The sequence below is a fragment of the Aethalodelphis obliquidens genome, unplaced genomic scaffold (genome assembly GCF_003676395.1).
Source record: "Aethalodelphis obliquidens isolate GAN/ISIS:26980383/991018 unplaced genomic scaffold, ASM367639v1 scaffold12, whole genome shotgun sequence".
Lineage (NCBI taxonomy): Eukaryota > Metazoa > Chordata > Mammalia > Artiodactyla > Delphinidae > Aethalodelphis > Aethalodelphis obliquidens.
Window position 1 is genome coordinate 25,224,649 of NW_020837956.1, and position 26,583 is coordinate 25,251,231.

A 26,583-nucleotide genomic window follows, 5' to 3' on the forward strand; every position below is an offset into this window, starting at 1 on the left:
CAGTATGAAAATTTAATCTCCTGAGACCAGGGCTTCAGAAATCATTCAACTCTTGAAGTGACTCAGTGAACTTGTGCTGTCAGTGACTGAACCCTGCCACCAATGGTCTCAAAGTTCAAAAAACAGAGGCTCCAAGAGTTTTCCACCCTAAGAGCACCGGCCCTTGTCTTTGCCTACTCTCCCATCTCCTATACCACCCTCTGCCCTTCCCCAAATACTTCAGCCAGTGGCTTGGATAGAGAAGCTGATATTTATAACTTCAAAATCGGAAAAGAAAGGGTCTTCTTGTCAATTTCAAGAATTAGCACCTCTAAGACAGAATGATCTGCCTGTGTATACAACTCCAATAAGACATTTCCTCCTCAACCAGTTTCCATCCCCCAAATGGCAGCTTTGGTAACTTCTTAACTGGGAAGTTAAGAAGTTACCAAAGCTTAATGCTTTTTGGGAACAGCATTAAGCTCAGGCAGGGAACACCTTGGCTTCTAAGTTTCAGGCATTCACAGCTTTTAAACAGTCTCTCACAGACCTCATTTAGGTTGCCAATGACATTTTTTGAAAGGATGAAAAATTCTGGACACAGAACCAAATCATCATTAGTTGTTCTCTCCTTTGTTTCACCATTTTCCCCCAACAGGCCCCAAATTTTAACAAAAATGACTCTAACCCATCCCCCTTCTTTCCCACCCCATCCCTCCCACCCCAAATAATACACCAGAAATAGCCAAAAACTACATACATGCTACACTGTAAAAATGCAGAGTTAACACTATTGGGAAGAAGGTTGTGGGTTGTGGAGATGCTCTTTGAAGATCTACAGTATCTTTTGCTCTCCCACATCCCATTCTGCAAGTTTTGTCCTTCATAGAAGGCCCTTTGCTTTTCTCAGCAAAGTTCAGAACGGGTTGTCTTGAAACACTGACCCTCCTTCCCCTCCACTGGGATGGGTGTGCAAACTATACAGCATGTAGCAGCTTTAAAGCACTTGGGCTGCTGTAGGGCACAGAAACTATACTGGCTCTTCAAAGGACATCTTCTCAAGCCCCCTCTACGGTGTCAAGACAAGTAGAACTCCTTCTTTCCCCACTTGAAACCCAGTCAGATGTGACAGGGGCTGGTACTCAGGAGAGTTAATTCTTGTCATCTTTTTTGTCATCATCCTCCGAGGGGTAGGAATGCCACGTCAGCCTTTCCTCATAGGAGGATATGACAACCTGTGGGCACTTGACATTGGCTTCCTTGGCAGGGACCAGGTGAGCCTCATCAGAGTTTTTCCATTTCATCAGGAACATGAGTTCTCCACTGGAGTCTGTAGCTCCAATAATCCGCTCCGATTCCAAACCCCCGGCAAAGCCTTGTGGCTTTTCTGACTCTTCTTTCTTCTTCTTTGGTTCGCTCTCCTCCCCCTTAACTTCCGAATCAGAATCAGCTTTGCGCTTGCCTCCCTCTGATTTATGTCTCGTGTGCTGTTTCCTGTGACTGCAGGAACTCGGCAACGAGGTCGGGGCGATCCAGGTTTTCTTCTGGCTCCCAAGTGTCGTCCTCCTCTGAGAACCCCTTCCACTTTAGGAGGTACTCCACTTTGCCCTTTACCACTCGACGGTCGAGAACTTTTTCCACCACATATTCTTCTTCCTCTTCTTCTAGCACCTCCTCCACTTTCTTCTTGTTTTGTTTTTTCCCCATAGTGCCCACCAGCTTTCTGGTATAAAGGGTGACACTGCTCAGAGCAGCGCCCACGAGCCCGAGAGGAATCGGTGCCGTGCTACTGGCGCGTCTTGTCGGGCCGGCCAGGGGAGTGGCGACCATAATATATACAATATAACCTAACCTAAATCATGAACACAGATGGTTGACAACCCACCCTGTTCATATAGCATAATGTTATAAAATCTTGTATTTCATTTAAAATTGCTTAGAAAATTTTAATTGCTTAGAAAATATTTTAATCATTGCATATCACATGGTATTCCTCTTTGTTAGATATTTATGTTATATCCACTTTTTCACTTTGTAAATAACGCTGCAGTTTACAACTTTTACATAATTCTTTGTGTCTCTGATTATTTCCTTAGGTCTGGAAGTGGAGTTTCAGGGTCAGAGTATGAGCAACTTTACAGCTCTCTGTAGTTTTGTTGTTGTTGTTTTGTTTTGTTAACAGAGAAGTTTTACACCATGTTAATAAGAGGCAGGGGTTTTTGTGGGGGTAGGTGGGCGGGGAGGGAGTTATTTGTAATTCAGCTGTTAACTCATCAGTTTCCTATGCTTGTGGGATTGGGTCTGAGGCAATCTTACCAAGTGCCTCAGTAAATGAGAAAGAGAGGAAATGCAGTCAATTGAACTGGCTGAGTCAGAGACCAGAGAGGCAGGTTACTATTTGAATCAGACAGTGCTAAATCATGGTGACACTGGACAGTTGCTCCTGTATGATACAGAGATACTCATGAGGTTTGCAGGACAAGCCAGGAAACATTTGGGGGCTTCTAGATACAACTCCAAAGGAGTCCAGGCATGCCAAGGCCCAGAGCTAAACAGAAGGCTGGGCTATCAATGCTTCAGGCTAAAGTCACACTCTATTATCAAAACAGAGTGGACTAGAGCAGAGATATGCAAAGAATAGCACTCAGACCCACAGGACTAGAACATCTGAACATGCTGATGTGTGTAGAAGGGAGATGTAACCATAAAAAGTGGAAGCTGGTCAGCCAGGGAAGCCTAGAAAAGGAGTCATGGGAGCAAAGGCTGGTTGGGCCATTCCAGGTGGGAGGATCTTTGAGCAAACAATTCAAGTTGTCTGGTATTTTCTAGCAGCAACTTTCTGACAGTAACTGGGTGTCCTAGAATTCAATCCCATTTTGAACTAACTACCTGGGGTTAGTGCAGACCCTACAGGTTAAGGGGGCTCAGCCCTGTAAGACTGCCTTCACCTCAGAAGCCAGCCACAACTCCCAGGTCCTCAGGTTACCCACACTTCTGACTTGGCTACAAATTTGGGGGTTCCCTTGACCGCCCACCCTTCAGGTTTGATAATTTCCTAGAATGACTCAAAGAACTTAAGTGCCATACTTATGATTACAGTTTTATTATAAAGGATACAACTCAGGAGCAGTCAAATGTAAGAAATACTTAGGGCATGGTACCGGAGGTGGGAATGGGCTCAGAGCTTCCATGCTCTGGTGCACCACTCTCTCAGTACATCATTGTGTTCACCAACTAGGTAGCTCTCCAAACCTCATTGTTCCAGGGTTTTTATATGGTGGTTTCATTAGTGGGCATGAATAATTAAGTCAGTGGCCACCTGATTGAACTTAGTCTCCAGTCCCTCTCCCCTCCCCAGAGATCAGGCATTGAGGCTGAAAATTTCAACCCTCTAATCTAATTGACTAGTGACTAGCCCCCATTCTAAAGATATCCAGCCCCTCATTAGCATGAATAACAAAAGGCACTCCTATCATTCACAAAATTCCAAGAGTTTCAGGAACTCTGTGCCAGGAACCAGGGACAAAGGCTAAATATATTTTATTATATCACTTCTGATCTTCATGGCAAGGTTGTACCAGGTATAGAGGTGGATATATCTTGCTGTCTTAGCCAGATTAAGTATTTAACATTCAATTCATCTCAATCATCCCACCTTGTCCAGAATCTTCGCTCACCATTTGGCTTTCCATGTAGATCTACCTATAGATTTTGGGGTCAGACCTCTTGCCAATGATTTCTCCTTTTAAATTAGCACATTGACATCTGAATGTTATAACTTAGTTATGTGGACTGTACACCTACTCTCCACATGCTGACAAGCTGGGGTTTTGAGCCTACAAGGCAGAAGGTCTGATCCTGGATCACAGTGATCTCTAAAGTACTGAAGGCCATCATGAAGCCTCTTGGCTACTTACCAGCATTTCCCAGACGCGCACACACTGCACTGTTGGGTGCCTAGTGGGAGCCCTTTTCATAAACCTCATCAAGGCAAATGCCTCATTGTCTGGAACCCTCCTATGTAAGGCGGTCCAGTTGCTTCCTACAATTCTCACTACAAAGTTCCAGTTGGGCTTAGCTACTCAGGGAGACCCACAAAAGGGACCCTTTGATGGTAGCTACACAGTACCTGTGGAAGTGCCCAGGGAGCAGGTGATCTTCTGAAACAGCGGTCTCCAAATCAGGGAAATGTATCCTGGTAGTTCACAAAGACTTTAAATGGCACATACAGGCATGAATGGACTTAAGGGGTTCATTTTTCCCAGATCTTTAACTTCCATATGTACTTTCCTAAAATTTATCTGTTGTGATTGAGCAGTAATGCCAGTTCTTCTCCTGCATCTCCCATCTCCAACCGCCTTTCTCCCAGTATACAAAAGAAAGGCCTACTCTCATCCAGTCCCAATCTTACTGTGATGCTTGGCTTGGAGGGTAAAAACTGCAGGGTGCCAAAGGAAAGGAAAATTCTCAATGTTTTTAAATTTAATGACCTCTTCTGTCCTCCAGTGTCAAAAATACATCATATGTGAAGAAGAGTCCCAAGAGAATATTGCAAAAAGAGCATCACTGAGAAATAGTGAAAATCTTTGTATCATAATTCATCTAGGAGAGAAAGACTCCTTGTCTTTATGTTTCTTAAAATTCAGAAGCAAGACAGTTATCATAAGGACATGAATTAATATGATTACTTGAGGGACTTCCCTGGTGGTCCAGTGGTTAAGACTTCGCCTTCTAATGCGGGGGGGTGCAGGTTCGATCCCTGGTTGAGGAGATAAGATCCCACACACCTTGTGGCCAAAAAAACAAAAAAAGATTACTTGAAAAATGAGAAATTTTTCTGATAGAAAGTAATTTGACTTGGCTGATTAGTTTAAAACAATGATGGCTGGCTTTGCCAATAAGAATGTCACAGCTGTTTTTCATAAATGGGTTAAGTCTACAACTCCAAAATATTAATAAAAATGTATTTAGTTTTTTAATTAATTTTTACTGGAGTATAGTGATTTACAATGTTGTGTTAGTTTCTGCTGTACAGCAAAGTGAATCAGTTATACATTTACAGTTATCCACTCTTTTTTAGATTCTATTCCCATATAGGTCATTACAGAGTACTAAGTAGAGTTCCCTGTGCTATACAATAGGTTCTTATTAGTTATCTATTTTATATATAGTAGTGTGTATATGTCAATCACAATCTCCCAATTTACCCCTCCCCTCCCCTAATAAAAATATTTTTAAAGCACATGATAAGGTAAAAGGATTTGGCCCAAAAATTGTCTTAGCAAAAGTGTATTGGAATTAACACTTCTACTTTCCATATCTTCCTGAGTATATCAATTTAAACAAGGTGGCTCGGGGCTTCCCTGGTGGTGCAGTGGTTAAGAATCCGCCTGCCAATGCAGGGGACACGGGTTCGAGCCCTGGTCTGGGAAGATCCCACATGCCGCAGAGCAACAAATCCCAGGGGCCACAACTACTGAAGCCTGCGCGCCTAGAGTCCGTGCTCCACAACAAGAGAAGCCAACACAATGAGAAGCCCACCAACGGCAACAAAGAGTGGACCCGCTCGCTGCAACTACAGAAAGCCTGCACACAGCAAAGAAGACACAATGCAGCCAAAAATAAATAAATAAAATAAATTTATAAAATAAATAAATAAAAATAAACAAAGTGCCTCTAAGTGAAAAAGTAGCAGAAATAATTAATAATCATTTGATAAATCTTTGCAAAGATTTGTTGGCATAATCCCAGAAGCTGAGAACCGGAATGACACTTATGACTGGGTAACTAATACTTTACAGGTTGAGTGGTTTCCAAATCTTTGCTTTCAATAAAATTGAAGGAATACCTAATTAATTTGCCAGCTAATAGATCACTGAAAATAGTTTTTGATGATAGATCATTATATGGTTTTTATCATATAACTCAGAGGTATTCAAATAATTAGCTGACATTCCTATAATGAAATTTCTTTCCCATCTAATTTATGCAAATTAGGTTTCTCAGACATTGTCCATAAAAATGAAAAACAGGAAGAAATTAACGTTGAGCCCAGTCTCATTCTAGCAATAATTAATATTCATCCACAGATATAATAATTATTTAGAAAAATTCAGCTTCACCAACGGTCCAATAAAATTTTACTTTTTATGTTCAATAATTACTAATATTTAAAATAATACTTTTATTTTTGGCCGCACCATGTGGCTTATGGGATTTTAGTTCCCCAACCAGGGATTGAACCCAGGCCCTTGGCAGTGAGAGCACAGAGTCCTAACCACTGGACTGCCAGGAAATTCCCCTGAAATAATACTTTAAATAACATAAAAATAATTTAAAATAATGTTGTTTTGATCAGCTGTGCACTAATAATACTGTAATGATAATTAAATCCAGAAGAAATTTAACACTTATAGCCCTATGGTCACAGTAAATAAAATATATGTCGGATTACATATATTTTGTTGCAGATAAGAATGATCAATAAAGCATAAAATATAGCAGATGTAATTCTTATGTAGAATGAAAATGTAAATATTGGAAGAAAAATAAAATTTTAAAACTTCTAACTGTTTAAAGAAGAACTTGTTTGGGTACTTTTTAGTGGATGATTATAGTATCAAATTGCTCTGAAATCTTAATTCCACTTGACACATTTAAAAGCCTGATATAAGAGTTTTAAATTCAATATTTATGACCAGAAATCATATCTTTTGCACTACTTAAATTTAAGATGAAATATTTTAGATCTCAACTTAAAAATGTGAGAGGGGACACATAGTTTTTGAAAAGGCTTTTTGTCTATTTGCAAATAAAAAAGTGTGAAAACCACTGCCTGGAGTAAGAAATGTCTTGAGCCCTGAGCGATATGGATGCCCTAGGCCCATAGGCCCAGGAAGATGGCAGGGGCAGGTAACCAAACAGGCAACTCCACCAAGCGGACTCCAAGCCTTTTCCTCTCCTAGAGCCTTCCTGAATCCCTGCTCCTGGGATTCGCTCTGCCACCCTAAGGATGGAGTACCCATGGAGAGAGGGGAGGAAGAGCCCAGAGAGTCATGCAGGGACAGAAGCTGGCACAGTACCCAGAGCTGAACTGCCCCAGCTTCTCTAGGGAAAGGTCAGCCCTTAGCTGTTCCAGAACCATGAGTCACCACTGAGCTGCTGGGCTGCCCTAGCTTGGGCTTGGTTACCACAGAAACTGCTGTGTTAAGGTGACTCAGCAGAACTGCGCAGAACCCTTCAAAGGACCTCTGGGAGAGATTATAGCCCCACCCCCATTTACCTTTCAGGATAAGCAGCGGCAGCTGTACCCTCACATCAGTTGGGTTTCTGGGACACATGCTTCCACCTCATTCCTACCCAGAAGATCTTTCTTGCTCTGCTAAAACATGAACCTTTGGGGAGTCCCTTTAGAGGCCAGAGATGTAGAGGACTGTGGAATACTGCCACTGCAACCAGTTCATCTGAAAATTACCACCCAATCCCAAAATTTATATTTTGAAAAAAAGGGGTTGGAGCAGGGGATGTTTTGTTTTAAGAAAATCGACATTGGGACTTCCCTGGTGGTGCAGGGGTTAAGAATCCACCTGCCAATGCAGGGGACACGGGTTCAATCCCTGGTCAGGGAAGATCCCACATGCCACGGAGCAACAAAGCCCATGCGCCACAACTACTGAGCCTGCACTCTAGAGCCCGCAAATCACAACTACTGAGCCTGAGAGCCACAACTACTGACCCTGTGTGCCACAACAAGAGAAAGCCCACACGCAGCAATGAAGACCCAACGCAGCCAAAAATAAAATAAATAAATAAATATATACATATAAAATACATTTAAAAAAAAAGAAAATCATGGGCTTCCCTGGTGGCGCAGTGGTTGAGAGTCCTCCTGTCGATGCAGGGGAAACGGGTTCGTGCCCTGGTCCAGGAGGATCCCACATGCCGCGGAGCGGCTAGGCCCGTGAGCCATGGCCGCTGAGCCTGCGCGTCCGGAGCCTGTGCTCCGCAACAGGAGAGGCCACAACAGTGAGAGGCCCGCGTACCGCAAAAAAAAAAAAACTTTTCTGGGGTTTGCAGCAGAGCTCTGTGCTGACCCTTTGGGAGGATAGTGCACTCAGAGATGGAGAAAGTCTGTGTAGCACCAAGGGAAACCTCATAAACTCCCCTACAACTTCGTAGCAATACCTCCTTCTCTCTCCTGTGAGGCCCAGCTATTTCTACAGTGTCCTTCCTTCTCTCTATTTGTTGCCCTTTTTCCTCCTCCTTCAATGGAAGCCTTTAGGTGAGAGTGTTGCTGAGACAGCCTAACTCAGGAGTCCTGAGTTCAAGCGGCTGCTCTGCATTGACTAGCTCTGAGGTCCTAGAAGGCATTTAGCTCTGAATCTCAGTTTCTCCATCTGGACCTCATAACCTGTCTGCCTTTTTAGGGTGTTGTGAGCCTCCAGTGAGCACAGCCACATCCATAACTTGTGACCTGTCCCCCAGCCTTCTTCATCCTCCATCCACAGTCTGTACTGCCTCCTCTCTGCCCACTGCAGGGCTAGCACAGGACTGGACAAAAGATGGTCACCCCTTCTTCCAAAGGTAGGTTATCTACCCTTTAGGGCAGCAGCCAGAAGGGAAAGCTGCGGTCCTTCCACCCTGTCATCTGATGCTGACTGCTGACCCCAACTCAGGCCTCAAACTGCCCTCACCCTCAACTCTGAGCCCCTCACTGATGCCGCGACACACCCTGACCTCTAATCCCAGTGCCGGGACCTGTCTCCCATGGGGACAACTATGGACAGTTTTTATGACCAATGTGAGACAGAACTAAGGTTCTCAGCCTGATTAACTCCGAAACAGAGCTGAAGACACACATATCAAACCAACTTCTTGACTTTTTCCACTCAAATGTCTCAAAGGTACTTCTTTTATTTTGGCCGTGCTGCCCAGCTTGTGGGATCTTAGTTCTCCAACCAGGGATGGAACCTGGGCCTCAGCAGTGAAAGCGCTGGGTCCCAACCACTGGACCGCCAGGAAATTCCCTAACTTCTACTTTAATACGTTCAAAATTTAACACATAATCATCACCCAATATCTGCTCCTCTCCCAGGGCTTCCTATCTCTGAGAATAGTGCTTCCATCCATCCAGTGCAGAATCCAGAAATCTCGGGGGTTTTTTTTTTTTTATAACTATATATACATATATATCCATATATATAACTCCATATCCGAAAGATCACTAAGTAGTCAATTTTATTTTCTAAATACGTTCACTTTTCCCTTTCTCTCTGTTGTGCTGCCATCTCCCCTAGTCCAAGCCACCATCACCTTTCACCTGGGCTACTGCAATACTTTCTAAAAGATTTCTCTACACTCACTCATCTTTTCTAACCCACACACTATGCTGCAATAAAAGTGAGCTCTTCAGATGCAGATTTAATCATGTCACAGACCTGCTTAATACACTTCAGTAGTCTTCCATTCCTTCTAGAGTAATAATAAAAAGCTTACAGGGCCAACAAGTCTGCATAGACTGACCCATGCCTATCTCTGCAGCCTCATCTCCCACCCTGCTCCTCCTCCAGCCACAGGGCCTTCAAACATATCTCCTCTATCTCAGATCTCTCTACCACCATCCAAATATCCATCAGGAGGGGACTTGTTGAATAAACTTTTGTATATTCACACAATGGATGTAGCTATAAAAAGGAACATAAACTGCTATAGAGTAATCTCCAAAATATGTTGTTCAGCAGAAAAAAGCAAAATACAGAACAATATATTTGGTATGCTACATTTTTATCTTAGAAAAGGAAAATATGTGAACATATCTATACATATTTGCTTATTGTTTAAAAATAGAATAATAAAACAAGGGACTTCCCTGGTGGTCCAGTGGCTAGGGCTCCACACTCCCAGTGAAGGGGGCCTGGGTTCAATCCCTGGTCAGGGAGCTGGATGCTACATGCCACAACTAAGAGTCCACACACCACAACAAGGATCCCACGTGCCACAGCTAGGACCCCAAATGCCAAAACTAGGACCCAGTGCAGCCAAATAAATAAATAAATATTAAAAAAGAAAAAAAGAATAAAACAAAAACTAAGGTAAACCAATGTTTACCTTAGGGAGTAGGAGGAAACAGGGTGGAAGGGACAGGTATAGAAGCTAGATTTCTCTGAATGTACCCTGTTTTGAAGATTTAATTTGGATACCATGTAAATGTTTTACATAATTTCAAGAAAAACTTAAAAATGTAAAAAAAAAAAAAGAATCTCTAAAATTCAAAATTAAAGAAATAACCTTAATTGTGTTTCCAGTTGATAGGTTAGCCACACAGAAAGGAATAATTTCAAGTGACGCTAAAGTAAAAACACAATAATTTGAGTGGTATGTCCTTATTTGGGGATATATCCCAGGAACAAAAAGAACAGCAATGACAAGCCTCTTAGATAGCCTCATCCACCAGAGGGCAGACAGCAGAAGCAAGAAGAACTACAATCCTGCAGCCTGTGGAACAAAAACCACATTCACAGAAAGATGGACAAGATGAAAAGGCAGAAGGCTATGTACCAGATGAAGGAACAAGATAAAACCCCAGAAAAACAACTAAATGAAGTGGAGATAGGCAACCTTCCAGAAAAAGAGTTCAGAATAATGATAGTGAAGATGATCCAGGACGTCGGAAAAAGAATGGATGCAAGAAATGTTTAACAAAGACCTAGAAGAATTAAAGAACAAACAGAGATGAACAATACAATAACTGAAATGAAAAATACACTAGAAGGAATCAATACCAGAATAACTGAGGCAGAAGAACGGATAAGTGACCTGGAAGACAGAATGGTGGAATTCACTGCTGCGGAACAGAATTTAAAAAAAAAAGAATGAAAAGAAATGAAGACAGCCTAAGAGACCTCTGGGACAACATTAAACGCAACAACATTCGCATTATAGGGGTCCCAGAAGGAGAAGAGAGAGAGAAAGGACCTGAGAAAACATTTGAAGGGACTATAGTCGAAAACTTCCCTAACATGGGAAAGGAAGTAGCCACCCAAGTCCAGGAAGCGCAGAGTCCCATACAGGATAAACCCAAGGAGAAACACACTGAGACACATAGTAATCAAATTGGCAAAAATTAAAGACAAAGAAAAATTATTGAAAGCAGCAAGGGAAAAATGACAACATACAAGGGAACTCCCATAAGGTTAACAGCTGATTTCTCAGCAGAAACTCTACAAGCCAGAAGGGAGTGGCATGATATACTTAAAGTGATGAAAGGGAAGAACCTACAGCCAAGATTACTCTACCTGGCAAGGATCTCATTCAGATTCGATGGAGAAATCAAAAGCTTTACAGACAAGCAAAAGCTAAGAGAATTCAGCACCACCAAACCAGCTCTACAACAAATGCTAAAGGCACTTCTCTAAATGGGAAACACAAGAGAAGAAAAGGACCTACAAAAACAAACCCAAAACAATTAAGAAAATGGTCATAGGAACATACATATTGATAATTACCTTAAATGTGAATGGATTAAATGTTCCAAGCAAATGACACAGGCTTGCTGAATGGATACAAAAACAAGACCCATATATATGCTGTCTACAAGAGACCCACTTCAGATCTAGGGACACATACAGACTGAAAGTGACTGGATGGAAAAAGATATTCCATGCAAATGGAAATCAAAAGAAAGCTGGAGTAGCAATCCTCATATCAGATAAAATAGACTTTAAAATAAAGAATGTTACAAGAGACAAGGAAGGACACTACATAGTGATCAAGGGATCAATCCAAGAAGAAGATATAACAATTATAAATATATATGCACCCAAAATAGGAGCACCTCAATACATAAGGCAACTGCTAACAGCTATAAAAGAGGAAATCGACAGTAACACAATAATAGTGGAGGACTTTAACACCTCACTTACACCAATGGACAGATCATCCAAAATGAAAATAAATACAGAAAAAAAAAAAGAACAGCAATGAACTTTAAAACTGTTTTCAGTGATCATGTTACTATTAATAATAATTGTATTCTGAAACAATTATATGAATATAGCATAGATTAAATCAAATAAACAAGTATAGTAAGATCATCAGAAGCCATGATTTTCAGGAAAAATATATATAAACTCAAAGGAGTTACATTAAAACCCTATAATCCTAAATCTGACTTGGAAATATCAGTTGAAACTCTTCATGTTTCTTTTAAAAAAAATAGCTATTTCCTAGCTCTGTCCACTAAGAAGGACTAGAAACAGGAGCCATAGCAATCAGGCATCCCTTGTGTACAGATTGTGGTCTCTAAATGTCACTTTCCAATAATAGGAACCAGGCTCCTTTGAGAAATGACTGAATCCAGATTTGAGCAGGAAATGTACAAGATGAGCCTGAAACATCTTGCCATACCAAAAAGCAAGGCCCCACTGGCCAAAAATGAGACAAGTTGAGCCTCAAAAAGAATGATAACTGTAATGGGTTGAAACTCCTCAGCTATGCTGAAGTCCACGGTTTACAATGTTACTTTTTAAATAAAAATCATAAGTCATCTTTGGAAGATGCCAGGAAATCAAATCATTATTCTGAAGCTTGGTAAATACCGTTTATCTTTTTTTTTTTTTTTTTTTTTTTTGGTACAAGCTATGGCTCACAGTAACCAAATATTAGTTACTGAAAGAAAGGAAAGCCCTAATGAAATAATCTAGGCCCTTGCTACTCCAAGTGTGATCCATGGACTATCAGCACTGGCTTCACCTGAAAGCATGTTAGAAATGCAGAGTTTCATGCCCCAATTCAGACCTACTGAATCAGAATACATAGTTTAACAACATTCCCAGGTGATACCTATGCACAATAAAGGTGGAGAAAACTGATCTACAGAATGATCATCAATGGCTACTGAGCGATCAGGTGAAAAACCTAATGGGGGGAACTTCATAATGAAGTGAGCCACCTGGCAATACCTGAATGCAGGATGTCTTACAACACGAAATGAGACTCAACCAGACATTATGTCTCTCCTGATGTGACACAATAAGACTGCCCAAGGGTTAACTGATGAAGTTGAATGACGGGCATACAGAGGTTCATTATATTATTCTCTATACTTTTATATGCTTTTTCCACTTTCCTATTTATTTATTCTTAATTGTGGTAAATAATACATAAAATTTACCATCTTAACCATTTTTAGTGTACAGTTCAGTGGCATTAAGTACATTCACATTTTTGAGCAAACATCACCTGCGTCCATTACCAGAACTCTTTTCATCTTGCAAAACTGAAACACTATACCCATTGAACACTAACTCCCCATTTCCCTCTTCCTCTAGCCCCTGGCAACCACCATTCTACTTTTTGTCTCTATGAATTTGACAACTCTAGGTACTTCATATAAGTGGACATATAAGTGTCCTTTTGTGACCAGTTATTTCATTTAGCATAATGTCTTCAAAGTGGAACCATGTTGGGACTTCCCTGGTGATCCAGTGGGTAAGCCTCCACACTCCCAATGCAGGGGCCCAGGCTCAATCCCTGGTTGGAGAACTAGATCCTGCATGTGTGCCGCAATTAAGAGTCTGCATGCCACTACTAAGAGTCCACATGCTGCAACTAAAGACCCCATGTGCTGCAACTAAGACCCAGTGCAGCCTAAATAAATAAATAAATATTTTTTTAAAAACCTGAGACTTAAAAAAAAGGTTTAACCATCTTGTACTATGTGTCAAAATGTTCTTCCTTTTTAATACTGAATAATATTCCATTGAACGTATGTACCACATTTTGTTTATTCATTCATCATTGATGGACATTTAGATTGTTTCCACTTTTTGGCTATTCTGAATAATGCTGCTACAAACATTGGTATACAAATAGCTATTTGAGTCCCTACTTTCAATTATTTGGGGTATATACCCAGAGGAGGAATTGCTGGATCATAGGGTAATTCTATTTTAAATATTTTGAGGAACTGTGATACTGTCTTCCATAATAGCTGCACCATTTTATATTCCCACCAGCAGTGCACAGGAGTTCCCCACATCCTTGCCAACACTTGTTATTTTCTGCGTTTTGATAATTGCCATCCTAATGAGTGTGAAGTGGTATCTTGTTGCAGTTTTGATTTGCATTTCTCTAATGATTAGTGATGTTGACCATCTTCCCATGTACTTATTGGCCATTTGTATATCTATCTTCTTTGGAGAAATGTCTATTCAAGTACTTTGCCCATTTTTCAATTGGGTTGTCTTGGGGTTTTTTTGCTGTTGAGATGTAGGAGTTCTATATATGTTTTGGGTGTTAACCCCTTATCAGATGTATCATTTGCAGATATTTTCTGCCATTCCATGGGTTGCCTTTTAATTCTGTAGATGTGTTCTTTAATGCACAAAGTTTTAATATTGATGTAGTCCTGTTTACCTATTTTTTCTTTTGTTGCCTGTGCCTTTGTTTCATATCCAAGAAATCATTGCCAAATTGAAAGTCATGAGCTTTTCCTTTATGTTTCCTTCTAAGAGTTTTATAATTCTAGCTCTTACATTCGGTCTTTGATCCATTTTGAGTTAATTTTTTGTGTATACTGTAAGGTAAGGGTCCAACTTCATTCTTCTGCATTATATATGTTTGAATATTTCTATTTCAAAGTTTTAAAAAAAGGTTTCTTTAAGTTATTAAAAAGTGTTCTCTACTTATATTGCCCAACCTCCCATACCTCATCATTTTATCCCATCACCTTGCACAGTGTTTATCAAACAGTGGGCATTCAATTATTATCTGTGAATAAAATGGATGAATATTTAAAGTAAGAAAGGAAAGGAAGGGAGGGAGGGAGGAAGGGGGAAGGAGGAAGGGAGGGAGGGGGAGAAACAGATTGGAAATATTATACATATTCTAGCCCATGCTAATGGCCTAGTTCTCTGAGCAGGTCTACCCTGAGAACAGTTCCTTACCCACATAGTGCTCAGACCTGCAGAGGCCAGACTCCATCCTCAGCAGACTAAACATCACAAACTCCTTGAGATTTGAGAATCATTTTTGGTATCCTAAAGTAAATCATTCTTGGGTCAAAGTAAAAGGGCTGGGTGGAAAAGGGGCTGTTTTTTCGCCTCCCTGGCCTACAGAAAAGAGGGGTTAATTACAGCAGAGATGCAGTTGTCCCCACTTCTCCCATGGATTTTCTCTTCTTAAAATGCTGGCGCTTCCCTCCCTGGCCTCTTTCAATGGCTCAAACTCTTCGATATCCCAAATAAATCTGAAATCATTCATTCAGTCAACAAATCTGAATTGAACACTTAGGTGATAGGCACAGGGGATACTGAGATGACTAGGATACTCTAGACTAGGATACTCTAATACATCCCCAGTCTGGTCGGGAAGAAAGTCCGACAATAGAGTGCTACAAGTGTTATTAAGAGATGTATTATGATAGAATAGAGGAGAGGAGGCCTCACTCTTCTTGAGGAGCCTTTTTGTATCCATTATCTATTGCTGCATAACAAACAACCCCCAAATATTAGTGGCTTAAAACAATAATCATTTTACTTGCAACCAATTTTGTAGGTCAATAATTTGGTCTGCGATTAGTCAGGAAGTTCCTCTGCTGATCTCAACGGTAGGTCATTCATGTAGGTTCAGTCAACTTGCAAATCATCTGGGGCTATTTGGTCCAGGAGAGCTCAGTTCAGGCAGCTTGTCTCTGCTCCATGAAGTCTCATGCGCTGGTAGAGTAGCTCAAGAAGCTTCTTCACATGACAGTGAAAAAGTTCAGTAGCAAGAGCGGGCAAGTTCAACATATAAGCGCCTCCCCACCTTTTTTTTTTGGTCGCACTGCGTGGCTTGCAGGATCTTAGTTCCCCGACCACTGGGGAATTCCCTATAAGCACTTTTCATTGTTCCATTGGCCAAAGCAAGTCACACGGTCAAATCCAAATCAGTGTGCGAGGGGACTACCCATAGGCTGTGATTACAGGGAAATATGGTTCAGTGTGACCATTCAACGTTCCTCAATTTTTTTTCTTAATTTTAAAGGCTTATTTAATTTCTTTTACATAGCTCTACATATAAACTGCTTAAAAGTTATACACTTTTTTCTCTTTTCCTTTTTTATTGTTCCTTAACTCCCATGACATCACCCTCTTTCAGATAACCCCAAACAACTTACATATAAAGATAATGATATATATAAAAAGATTCCATCTTTTTCCATGCTCATGTAACTCATATGTGTGTGTGTGTGTGTGTGTGTGTGTGTGTGTGTGTGTGTGTGTGTGTGTAGTCATGTATATGTGTATGGGGATGTTTTGTCATTATTTTAACACAATGTTTCTCTCATTAAACAAACGTTTCATGTAAATCACTCTGTGACAACTGCTATAACACTTGGTCATTTTTCAAATGGATGCACAGTATTCGTCATTTATTCAGCCATTCCCCTAGTGTTGGGATCTATTTTGTTTCTAGATTTTTGGCACTGTGATCAATGCTGCAGTAAACATTTCTGTCTGTCTGTCCTTACATATCTGTGTTTTTTATTTCTATGGAACGCCTCAGAAGTAAGTACTATATTGTCATTTTATCATCATTACAATATTTTCTGACATCTGGTAATATGTCTTCCTTACTATTGTTTTTCATATTTTTCTTGGCCATTTGGGGGAATTTACTCTTCCACATACTCTAAGATTTTATACAATTTAAAAAGACCCGGGGGAATTCCCTGGTGGCCCAGTGGTTAGAATCTGCCTGCCAATGCAGGGGACACGGGTTCGAGCCCTGGTCTGGGAAGATCCCACATGCCACGGAGCAACTAAGCCCGTGTGCCACAACTACTGAGCCTGCGCTCTAGAGCCTGTGCTCCACAACGAGAAGCCACTGCAATGAGAAGCCCATGCACCGCAACAAAGAGTAGCCCCCGCTCACCGCAACTAGAGAAAGCCCATGCGCAGCAACGAAGACCCAATGTAGCCAAAAATAAATAAATGTATAAAAAGACCTGGGCTTCCCTGGTGGCGCAGTGGTTAAGAATATGCCTGCCGGGCTTCCCTGGTGGCGCAGTGGTTGAGAGTCCGCATGCTGATGCAGGGGACATGGGTTCGTGCCCCGGTCCTGGAAGATCCCATATGCCGCAGAGCGGCTGGGCCCGTGAGCATGGCCACTGAGCCTGCGCGTCCTGAGCCTGTGCTCCACAATGGGAGAGGCCACAACAGTGAGAGGCCCACATACCGCAAAAAAAAAAAAAAAAAAAAGAATCTGCCTGCCAATGCAAGAGACACGGGTTCAAGCCCTGCTCAGGGAAGACTCCGCATGCCACGGAGCAACTAAGCCCGTGAGCCACAACTACTGAGCCTGCGCTCTAGAGCCCGTGAGCCACAGATACTGAGCCCATGAGCCACAACTACTGAAGCCCGGGCGCCTAGAGCCCGTGCTCTGCAACAAGAGAAGCCACCGCAATAAGAAGCCCGTGCACTGCAACAAAGAGTAGCCCCTGATTGCCGCAACTAGAGAAAAGCCCGCGTGCAGTAACAAAGACCCAAGGCAGCCAAAAATATAAATAAATAAATAATTTTTAAAAATAAAAAGACCCTGTTGGCATTATAACTAAATTAACAATAAATGTATATATTAATCTGGTAGATTTGACAATTTTATGTACTGTCTTCTTACCCCATAGCATGATTTTTTCCACTTGTTCAGATCTTGTTTTCTGTTCTCCAATACAGTTTTATAGTCTTCTATATATAATTCCTATGCCTTTCTTAAAGTTAAGTTCCTTAAATAAGTTAAACTTATTCCTAAGCCTTTTACAGCTTGTGCTATTGTAAAAGGGATATTTCTCCCATTTTTTCCCCTAAGTGCTTAGCTGGAGAATAAAGCTACTGATTTTGGTGTACGCATCTTGCATCCAGGCATCCTAACAAATTATCTCATTAATGTTAGTTTTGTTTTGTTTACTGGCATCCCTTAGGTTTTCTAGGTCTACGCTCATATCAACGGCAAAAAGAGATAGTCCTATCACTTTCCAATGTTTATATGTTACTTCCTTTTGTTTGTGTATGTATTAGTGCATTTACTAAAACTTCCCAAGTAATGTTAAATAATAATGTCAATAGTGGGCATCCCTATCTACTTCCTGATTTTAACTGCAATGGTTTTAGTGTTTTTCCATTTAGGATAGTACTTGCTGCGGGTTTTTGGTAAATAATACACAATTCCTTTTATTCTTCTTTTGCTCGGGGTTTTTGTAACAAATGGCTTCTAGGTTTAATCAATGTATTTTTAGCTTCTATTGATTGGCTCATAAGGTGCTGTATCCTTTTTTTTTTTTTTTTTAAAGATAAGTTATCAGGGGTTTCCCTGGTGGCGCAGTGGTTATGATCCGCCTGCCAAGGCAGGGGACACAGGTTCGAGCCCTGGTCCAGGAAGGTCCCACATGCTGCAGAGCAACTAAGCCCACTACTGAGCCCTCGTGCCACAACTACTGAAGCCCACACGCCTAGAGCCCGTGCTCTGCAACGAGAAGCCACCGCAATGAGAAGCCCGTGCACCGCAACGAAGAGTAGCCCCCGCTCACCGCAACTAGAGAAAGGCCCTGCGCAGCAACGAAGAACCAACGCAGTCAAAAATAAATAAATAAACAAAAATTTATTTAAAAAAATAAAGATAAGTATCCGATTTTTTTTTTTTTTTTTGCCCTCCTGCCGTCCCCCAGCAGGGGAGGAAAAAAAAGCTACCTATCTTGGGCTTCCCTGGTGGCGCAGTGGTAGAGAGTCTGCCTGCCAATGCAGGGGACACGGGTTCGTGCCCCGGTCTGGGAGGATCCCATATGTCCCGGAGCCACTGGGCCCGTGAGCCATGGCCGCTGGGCCCGCGCGTCTGGTGCCTTTGCTCCGCAACAGGAGAGGCCACAACAGTGAGAGGCCTACATACCGCAAAAAAAAAAAAAAAGAAAAAAAGCTACCTATCTTGTTTTTACACAGGCGCACATACGTGTGTATTCTTCCAACCCAGTGGTTTTTGACTAGAAGTAATTTTGCCCCCCAAGGGATATCTGGCAATGCCGATACATTTTTTTATTGTCACAACTAGATAGGGGTGTTGTTGGTATCTAGTGGGTGGAGACCAGGGATGCTGCTAAACATCCCAAGCTGCACAGGACAGTCTTTCACAACAAAAAAATTTGGTCCAAAATGTCAATTGCAACAAGGTTGAGAAACCCTGATGTAGCCTATTTATACAGCTTTTAACCAGGCTAAATTGCCTCACTGGGCAGCGTCTTCCAGAGGCCGCTCCCTCATCCCCTGGAAAGACTGGAGGAACCGCAGAAGTGACAAGAATCCCGGGACTGTTTTACCTTCCCTTTGCCCCTAATGCTCCTCTTTTTTCTCAGCAGCACCCTGCTTGCCCACCCTACTGGGACGCCTGCCCACAAGAAGGGCAGGAAGCCAGACTTAAAGCCCAAATGGGCTAAAAGCCTGGCCTGACTGAGAAATGGACCGATCACCTGCCAAGAGTTCGCGTCTTGCTGCCTAGAGAGCGGAAAAGTTTTCTCAAAGTGAGGGCTGGAACAGCATTTCACGCCAAACCAAGAGAAAGACTAGATTCCAGAGGCTCAAAGTTAAAGAAAATCTGATTTGCCGCCACTAGCTTTGCATTTTAAAGGGAAAGGAGGCGAAGGAAGAAGGGGAGGGTCAGCCCCACCGTTTGCACTACCCAGAGTCCAGCCGTCCATTGTGGTGGTGGCCGAGGCAGCGCCACTGCTCCGAGGACTCGCAGGGGGCGCAGGACCACGCCGCGTCACCTGGAGCAGCAGAGGGGGCCACCCAGAGCAAGTAAATAACTTTCACGGGCTCCAGTGACCCTGGCGGGCGGGGGATTCCAACTCGGAGGGAATGAAACTTGCTTGACGCTCTTCAGTGTCTTCCTGCTCCGCCGCAGCCAACCCGCACGGCCATCCTCTCTGCACCTCGTCCCAGCCTGTGTCCTCCGCGTGGGGTCAGTCCGGAGGCTGCAGGGTCCCCGCGGGAGGGCGCTCAGGGGGTTGGGGCCGGACGGACTGAGGGAGGCCGCTGGCCGGCAGGAGTCGCTGCGCCCCTCAAAGAACCTTGGTCTACCCTGTGTCCTCAGAGAACCTGTTAGCTGTGCACTTTGATAAGCCCGGAGGACCAGAAAACCTTTACTTGAAGGAAGTGGCCAAGCCAAGCCCAGGGGAGGGTGAAGTCCTCCTGAAGGTGGCAGCCAGCGCCCTGAACCGGGCGGACTTACTCCAGGTACCCAGGGGTCTGGCAGCGGCTGGGACTGGGCGGGACTCCAGGTTCTTCAATAAACATTCACCAGGGGCTTCCCTGGTGGCGCAATGGCTGAGAGTCCGCCTGCCGATGCAGGGGACACGGGTTCGTGCCCCGGTCCGGGAAGATCCCACATGCCGCGGAGCGGCTACACCCGTGAGCCATGGCCGCTGAGCCTGCACGTCCGGAGCCTGTGCTCCACAACGGGAGAGGCCACAACAGTGAGAGGCCCGCTTACCGCAAAAATAAATAAATAAATAAATGAAAATAAATATTCACCGGATGAAGGAAAGACCTAAGGCACTACCATTAATGCTCATCATGCATGCTGGGGGTCTGAAACTAGAACCACTTAGCCTCCATTGTTTACACAAAATACAGGGGTGTTTGCACAGCAGAGTCCACCCTGCATCAAACCACTGTCTGCTCAGGTTTGCAGATAAGGAGACTGGACGCGCGTGCGTGCGTGTGTGTGTGTGTGTGCTCCTGTGCGCGAGTGTTAGACCTTGCTCTATCTCCTTTACTCCTCAGGCAGCCCTGTTCACCATTTGTATTCGACAGATAAAGAAACTGAGGGTCAGAGAGGTTCAGCAATGAGCCCAAGGCCACACACTAATTTATTTTTGGCTGCGTTGGGTCTTCGTTGCTGCGTTCAGGTTTTCTCTAGTTGTGGCCAGTGGGGGCTACTCTTAGTGGCGGTGGGCAGGCTTCTCATTGCGGTGGCTTCTCTTATTGTGGAGCACAGTCTCTAGGCACACGGGCTTCAGTAGTTGTGGCTCGCAGGCTTTAGAGAGCAGGCTCAGTAGTTGTGGCACACGAGCTTAGCTGCTCCGCGGCATGTGGGATCTTCCCGGACCAGGGCTCAAACCCGTATCCCCTGCATTGGCAGGCGGATTCTTAACCACTGCGCCACCAGGGAAGCCCCCCCAAGGCCACACACTAGTAACCAGGGGAACTGTGACTCAAATTGAGGTCTTTGTCTTAAGGCTCCAAAGTCTGTATTCTTTCCACTCTGAGGGTCCCAGAGCTGGCAGGGGGCAGTACTCTAAGAATTTTCTTCTGACTTCTTTTTGAAGCAGTAAACTAGGCCAGCTGCATTTTTTGAATTAAGAAATGTACACCAGAATCACAGGAGGCACTTATTCAAAATAAATAGGACCAGGACCCAGGCATGTGTACTTTGAAAAGGCTCCTCAAATGGTTCAGATGCACACTCCTAGTTCAGTCCCTCTGGTCTCAAGCATCTGGTTGAAGGCTTCTGAAGACTGTGTTGAGCAAGTACAGAGCCTGGCACTTGATATATCAGAACTATCATTAAGGAGTACACAGTTTGGTTTGCAAGGCAGAAATAGAGACAGAGATGTAGAGAACAAATGTATGGACACCAAGGGGGGAAAGCTGTGGGGTGGGGGTGGGGGGTCGGGGGTGGTGGTGGGATGAATTGGGAGATTGGGGTTGACATGTATACACTAATATGTATAAAATAGATAACTAATAAGAATCTGCTGTATAAAAAAATTAATTTAATTAAATTGAAAAGAAAAGGAGTCCACAGTTTTATTCCCAGTCTTGCTATTAATTTGCTTTGCCACCTTGGACAAGGCATTTCCCTGCCCAGGTCTCAGTTTCTTCATCTGTAAAACAAGGGGTTTAGATGAGAGAAATAGCTAAGGACTCTACCAGTTAGACATCCACTGACTATGGGACCTACAGTCTCTTATTTGCATGAAACAAATCACCTCTGCTCTCTTTTTTCTTGAATTAAAAAACCTAACTTTAGGGCTTCCCTGGTGGCGCAGTGGTTGAGAGTCCACCTGCCGATGCAGGGGACACGGGTTCGTGCCCCAGTCCAGGAGGATCCCACATGCCGCGGAGCCGCTGGCCCCGTGGGCCTTGGCCACTGAGCCTTTGCGTCCGGAGCCTGTGCTGCACAGCGGGAGAGGCCGCAACAGTGAGAGGCCCGTGTACCGCAAAAAAAAAAAAAAAAAAACACCTTACTTTACCCTGAACTTTGTCTTGGAAAAAAAAAGGGGCTATGGGAAGAGGGCCAGGGACGGTGACACACAGAATTCTGATCACGTTTACTACTTAGTGCACCCTTTCTCTACAGAGACAAGGCCAGTATGCCCCACCCCCAGGAGCCAGCAACATTTGGGGACTCGAGGCATCTGGACATGTGGCAGAGCAGGGGCCTGGTTGCCAGGGACACTGAAAGATTGGGGACCCAGCCATAGTTCTGCTGCCTAGCGGGGGCCAGTATGTCACTGTCCCCGAAGGGCTCCTCATGCCCATCCCGGCAGGACTGACCATGCCCCAGGCTGCCGCCATCCCAGAGGCCTGGCTCACCGCCTCCCAGCTGTTACATCTCTTGGGTAAGGACCACCTCACCCTACCTCATGCTTACTCCATACAGCATGGTTCAATTGCTTCATGACTCAGCCACCTCAGAACCCGGCAGTCCTGCAGGGCAGCTTTGATCTGGCCACTGAGCCACACCCAACCCCAGCACCTCAGCCTACTGTACCATCAGTAGTATCAGGTCCTCATACTGGGCAGCAATATTGAGGCTGAAAATTATGGTTAGCACATAGAAAATCTGGAAAGCGCTGGATGAAAGGCCTGTGCACATCTTCACACAGTAAGCCCAGCAGTAGTCCCAGCTTCTCAGTCAGGCTAAGCTTCTCTCTGGGAGCCCTAGCACAGCAGAAGAAGCCATTCAATCAACTCTTTAATTCCTCCCCAATCCCACTGAGGCCAGCAAAGAGCTTACATGAGGGTCCCTGGCTTTGGGGAGACCAGTGTAACTGGCAAGACAACCACAGTGTTTGGAAGGGTGGCCCTGGCTCTAACTACAACAGAAGCTCAAGATGGGAAAAGTTGGTGTGGGCAAAGGGGGTCCGAGAAGGCTTTCTGAAACAGAAGGCCTTGAAGGGTGGTAGAGCTGTGATGGACAGATGGCATACCAAGGTGGCCTAAGAGGGTCAAGGTGAGATCAGCTGCTTCACTCAGAAGTGAAGGATGACAACTGTAACTTATGAAAGATGAGACTGCAACTAGATTGTGGTGGCCTTGAACGGTAGGCTATTTGGACTTGACACGAAAACCAATCAAGAACCACTTGACATTTTGAGGAGAAAGTGACATAATGAAAGCTCCATTTCAGGAGGAGCCTGGTGGCTGTGTGTGGGGCCTGGATTTGTGAGACCAGCTGGAGGCCAGTTTCAGACTGAAGAGGGGCTGCCTTCAGGTAGTGACAGCAGGAATGGTGGTTATTCTTACTCATTCAGGTATAGGTCAGAGATATGTTTTCGTATTATTTCACAGGTAGAACAGAGATTATGGATGTGGCTGCTAGTAACTGTTTCCAAAAGTTGTTTCCCACTTTGACCAGAGGCAGTAAGACAAAAAGTCAATATGTGCTCTCAAAACAGCCAGAGATTTGACATTTGGTGGTCTCAGGGCCAGGTGATCATGGTAGAATAAGCCTATGTGGAGAATGTGTAGCAGTTGCAAAGCAAAGAAAATGGTTCCTGTACTTTCTGTCGCAGGAAATGTTCAGGCTGGAGACTCTGTGCTAATCCATGCAGGAGCAAGTGGTGTGGGCACAGCTGCCATCCAACTTACCCAGATGGCTGGAGCTGTTCCTCTGGTCACAGCTGGCTCCCAGCACAGGCTTCAAATGGCAGAAACGCTTGGAGCAGCTGCTGGATTCAATTACAAAGAAGAGGATTTTTCTGAAGCAACACTGAAATTCAGCAAAGGTAAATAAAGCTTCTGCAATTCAGCAGGAGTTTCAGAGATGATTAAATAAAATCCTCACCAGCCTCAGAGTTGCCTCTGGATCTGTCTCCCCTCTGCTAAAAGCACAACAACTGCCCAGGCCAAATTCTAGTACTCTGGTGTTTGACCACTGGAGACAGGCAGGCAGTATTTAGGACTAAGATGATTTTCCTGTGCATTCTTGTAAGTGATATGATTCATATGCTTTTTAGAAAGTGGATAATCACACAGAGTTGGCCTGGAATTATTCAGGACCTCTTTTTCCCAACCAGCCACTCTGCAGTGAACTAACAGGAGGCATGGAGCAGAAACCAGTTTGGAGCTGGTCAGAGTAGGCTTGGGTAGGTAGCTCCCTAAATGGGTGAGTAGATGTGTATGCCTCTATATTCTGAAACTGAACCTGCATATATTTGGCTCATCCCCTTCCATTGTTCCACATGAGTCAAAAAGGAGAGATGAAAACAAAGCTAGCAAGGCCATGATTCAGGCAACCCAGCTCAGACACTTGATAACTTAGATATGGACTAGCCTGTCCTGTAGCCTGGGGTGGATCTCCCCTATTCCCCTGGGTGCCAGTGGGTTCTCTACTTACGTGGAGGTCAGGGGAAATACCAGATCATGGTGCTGCCCCATTTCCCTCCTGCTGTGGCAGGGATCATAAAATATGATCATGTATAATATCACACATGTATAATAGAGTTCAGCCAACTAAACTCCATTTACAACCATGTTTCTATAAGCAATGTTCTGAGTTCCAACCTATAGATTTACTGCTTGCACTTGTATTTATTTATACCCATATTTCCACAAATATACCATGTAATCTTATTTCACACCAAGCTTTCTGTGTCTGACTAGCATCATATATCTGTGTTTCATGTGAAAGGCGCTGGGGTCAACCTTATTCTAGACTGCATAGGCAGCTCCTACTGGGAGAAAAATGTCAACTGCCTAGCTCTTGATGGTCGCTGGGTTCTCTATGGTCTGACGGGAGGTGCTGACATCAGTGGGCCTCTGGTTTCAAAGATACTCTTTAAAGGAGGAAGTCTGATCACCAGTCTGCTAAGATCTAGGGACAAAAAGGTGAGTGATGGGTGAAAAGAAAATGTGATTTAACTATTATCCATAAAAGTGTGATTCATTCACATAATCCTGAGAAAGTAAGATCATATATTAAGTTAGAGAGCCTATGTATTAATAGAAACCTGCCCCTCTGTGTATAAATAGGTAACCTAATTTCACAGAACTAATTAAAATCGGTTGATAAAGGCCTCAACATCTTGGAAGGAGGGTAATGTATTATGTAAACTTTATAACAATGAACAAAGCATTGACCATATTAGGAAATACTACTAATAGTTCCAAGACTTTGTTTTCAAAGGCAGAACTGTTCTCAGTGTGCTAAGAAAGCCTCTTAGGTAAGTAAGGTTAGTAAGCTTCTACCTTTAACAGATTATACATTCATGAAATCTTTTCTGTGTGGCATTCCAGCAGGTGCCAGCTTTGGGAGTTTTGTAACAAGGTTTCACAACTGCTGGGGGGATAGCAGAGGTTAAGCATCCCTTTTGAATTGAACCTATATTAAGTCCTGTCTGTGGCTGCCTCCTGCTTGAAGTCTTTATTTAAAAACAGCCCTTCAGCTTTCAGTGACACTAATATTTTCTCCAAGCTTCGGTCTTTATCTGGGACAGAATAGAGCTTACAAATCTAGGGACATGCACATACATGCTGGTAGTGAAGGGATTACATACCCTTGTGTGACTTTTCAGATGTGTACAAGTTTCAGAGAAAGCAGAAAGACTAAGCAGGGTGGGGAGTGGCAAGGTAAGGCCTCTGTCCAGGCTGATGGTCTCCTTTTCCTTATCTTAGTACAAACAGATGCTGGTGAAGGCTTTCACAGATCAAATTTTGCCCCACTTCTCCACGGGGAACCCTCAAAGTTTACTGCCGGTTCTGGACAGAGTCTACCCCATAACTGAAATCCAAGAAGCCCATGCGTACATGGAGACTAACAAGAATGTGGGCAAAATCGTCCTGGAGCTGCCCCTGTGAAGGAGGAGGGGCAGTACAGGACAAGGCTACCTCAGGTCTTCCAAGAGCAAACTTGGAGAAAATTCACAGTACTCAGGCGACCGGGTGCTACACCAGGCTCGCCTGTAATCCCCTGTTCCTCTCCGAGCCTCAAACGATCAGTGCAAAGCCGGTCTAAGGAAATAAAGAGTGGACTTGAAGAGTGGCGCGTGGACTGTGGCCGTCAGGGTGGGGGTGAGGTGGGAGTCGGTACTGGCATCGCCGAGGAGATTACAGAAGAGGCCCGGTCAGCTGATGCTGAACTTTGGGGGCTGAGCCAGCGCCAGGGGTTCTGGGTACGGAGTAGAGCGTCGGCCACGACCCAATCAGCCAGAACCCTGCAGGCTCGTCTTAGTGCACTGTCAGGGGCCCAGGCACACCCACGCATCCCCCGCACAGCAGCGCGCGCCCCGCAGGCCCTGACCCCACTGTAGTCCCCGCCCTCCCCGGCAACTCACCCAGGCGCAGACCCAGC

At 43.9% G+C, this 26,583-nt stretch overlaps 1 protein-coding gene and 1 pseudogene across 1 annotated transcript; one reads left to right on the forward strand and one right to left on the reverse strand.

The window, feature by feature from the left end:
* LOC113623984 (chromobox protein homolog 1 pseudogene) lies at nt 1–25,015 on the reverse strand (annotated as a pseudogene).
* TP53I3 (tumor protein p53 inducible protein 3) lies at nt 19,161–26,269 on the forward strand. Its single transcript, XM_027113925.1, is given in 7 exon segments — nt 19,161–19,177; nt 19,633–19,802; nt 20,098–20,240; nt 22,369–22,630; nt 23,807–24,019; nt 24,925–25,121; nt 25,908–26,269. Coding segments are annotated over 7 exon segments (1,185 nt in total). The 3' UTR covers nt 26,091–26,269.
* The last annotated feature ends 314 nt before the right edge of the window (nt 26,270–26,583 follow it).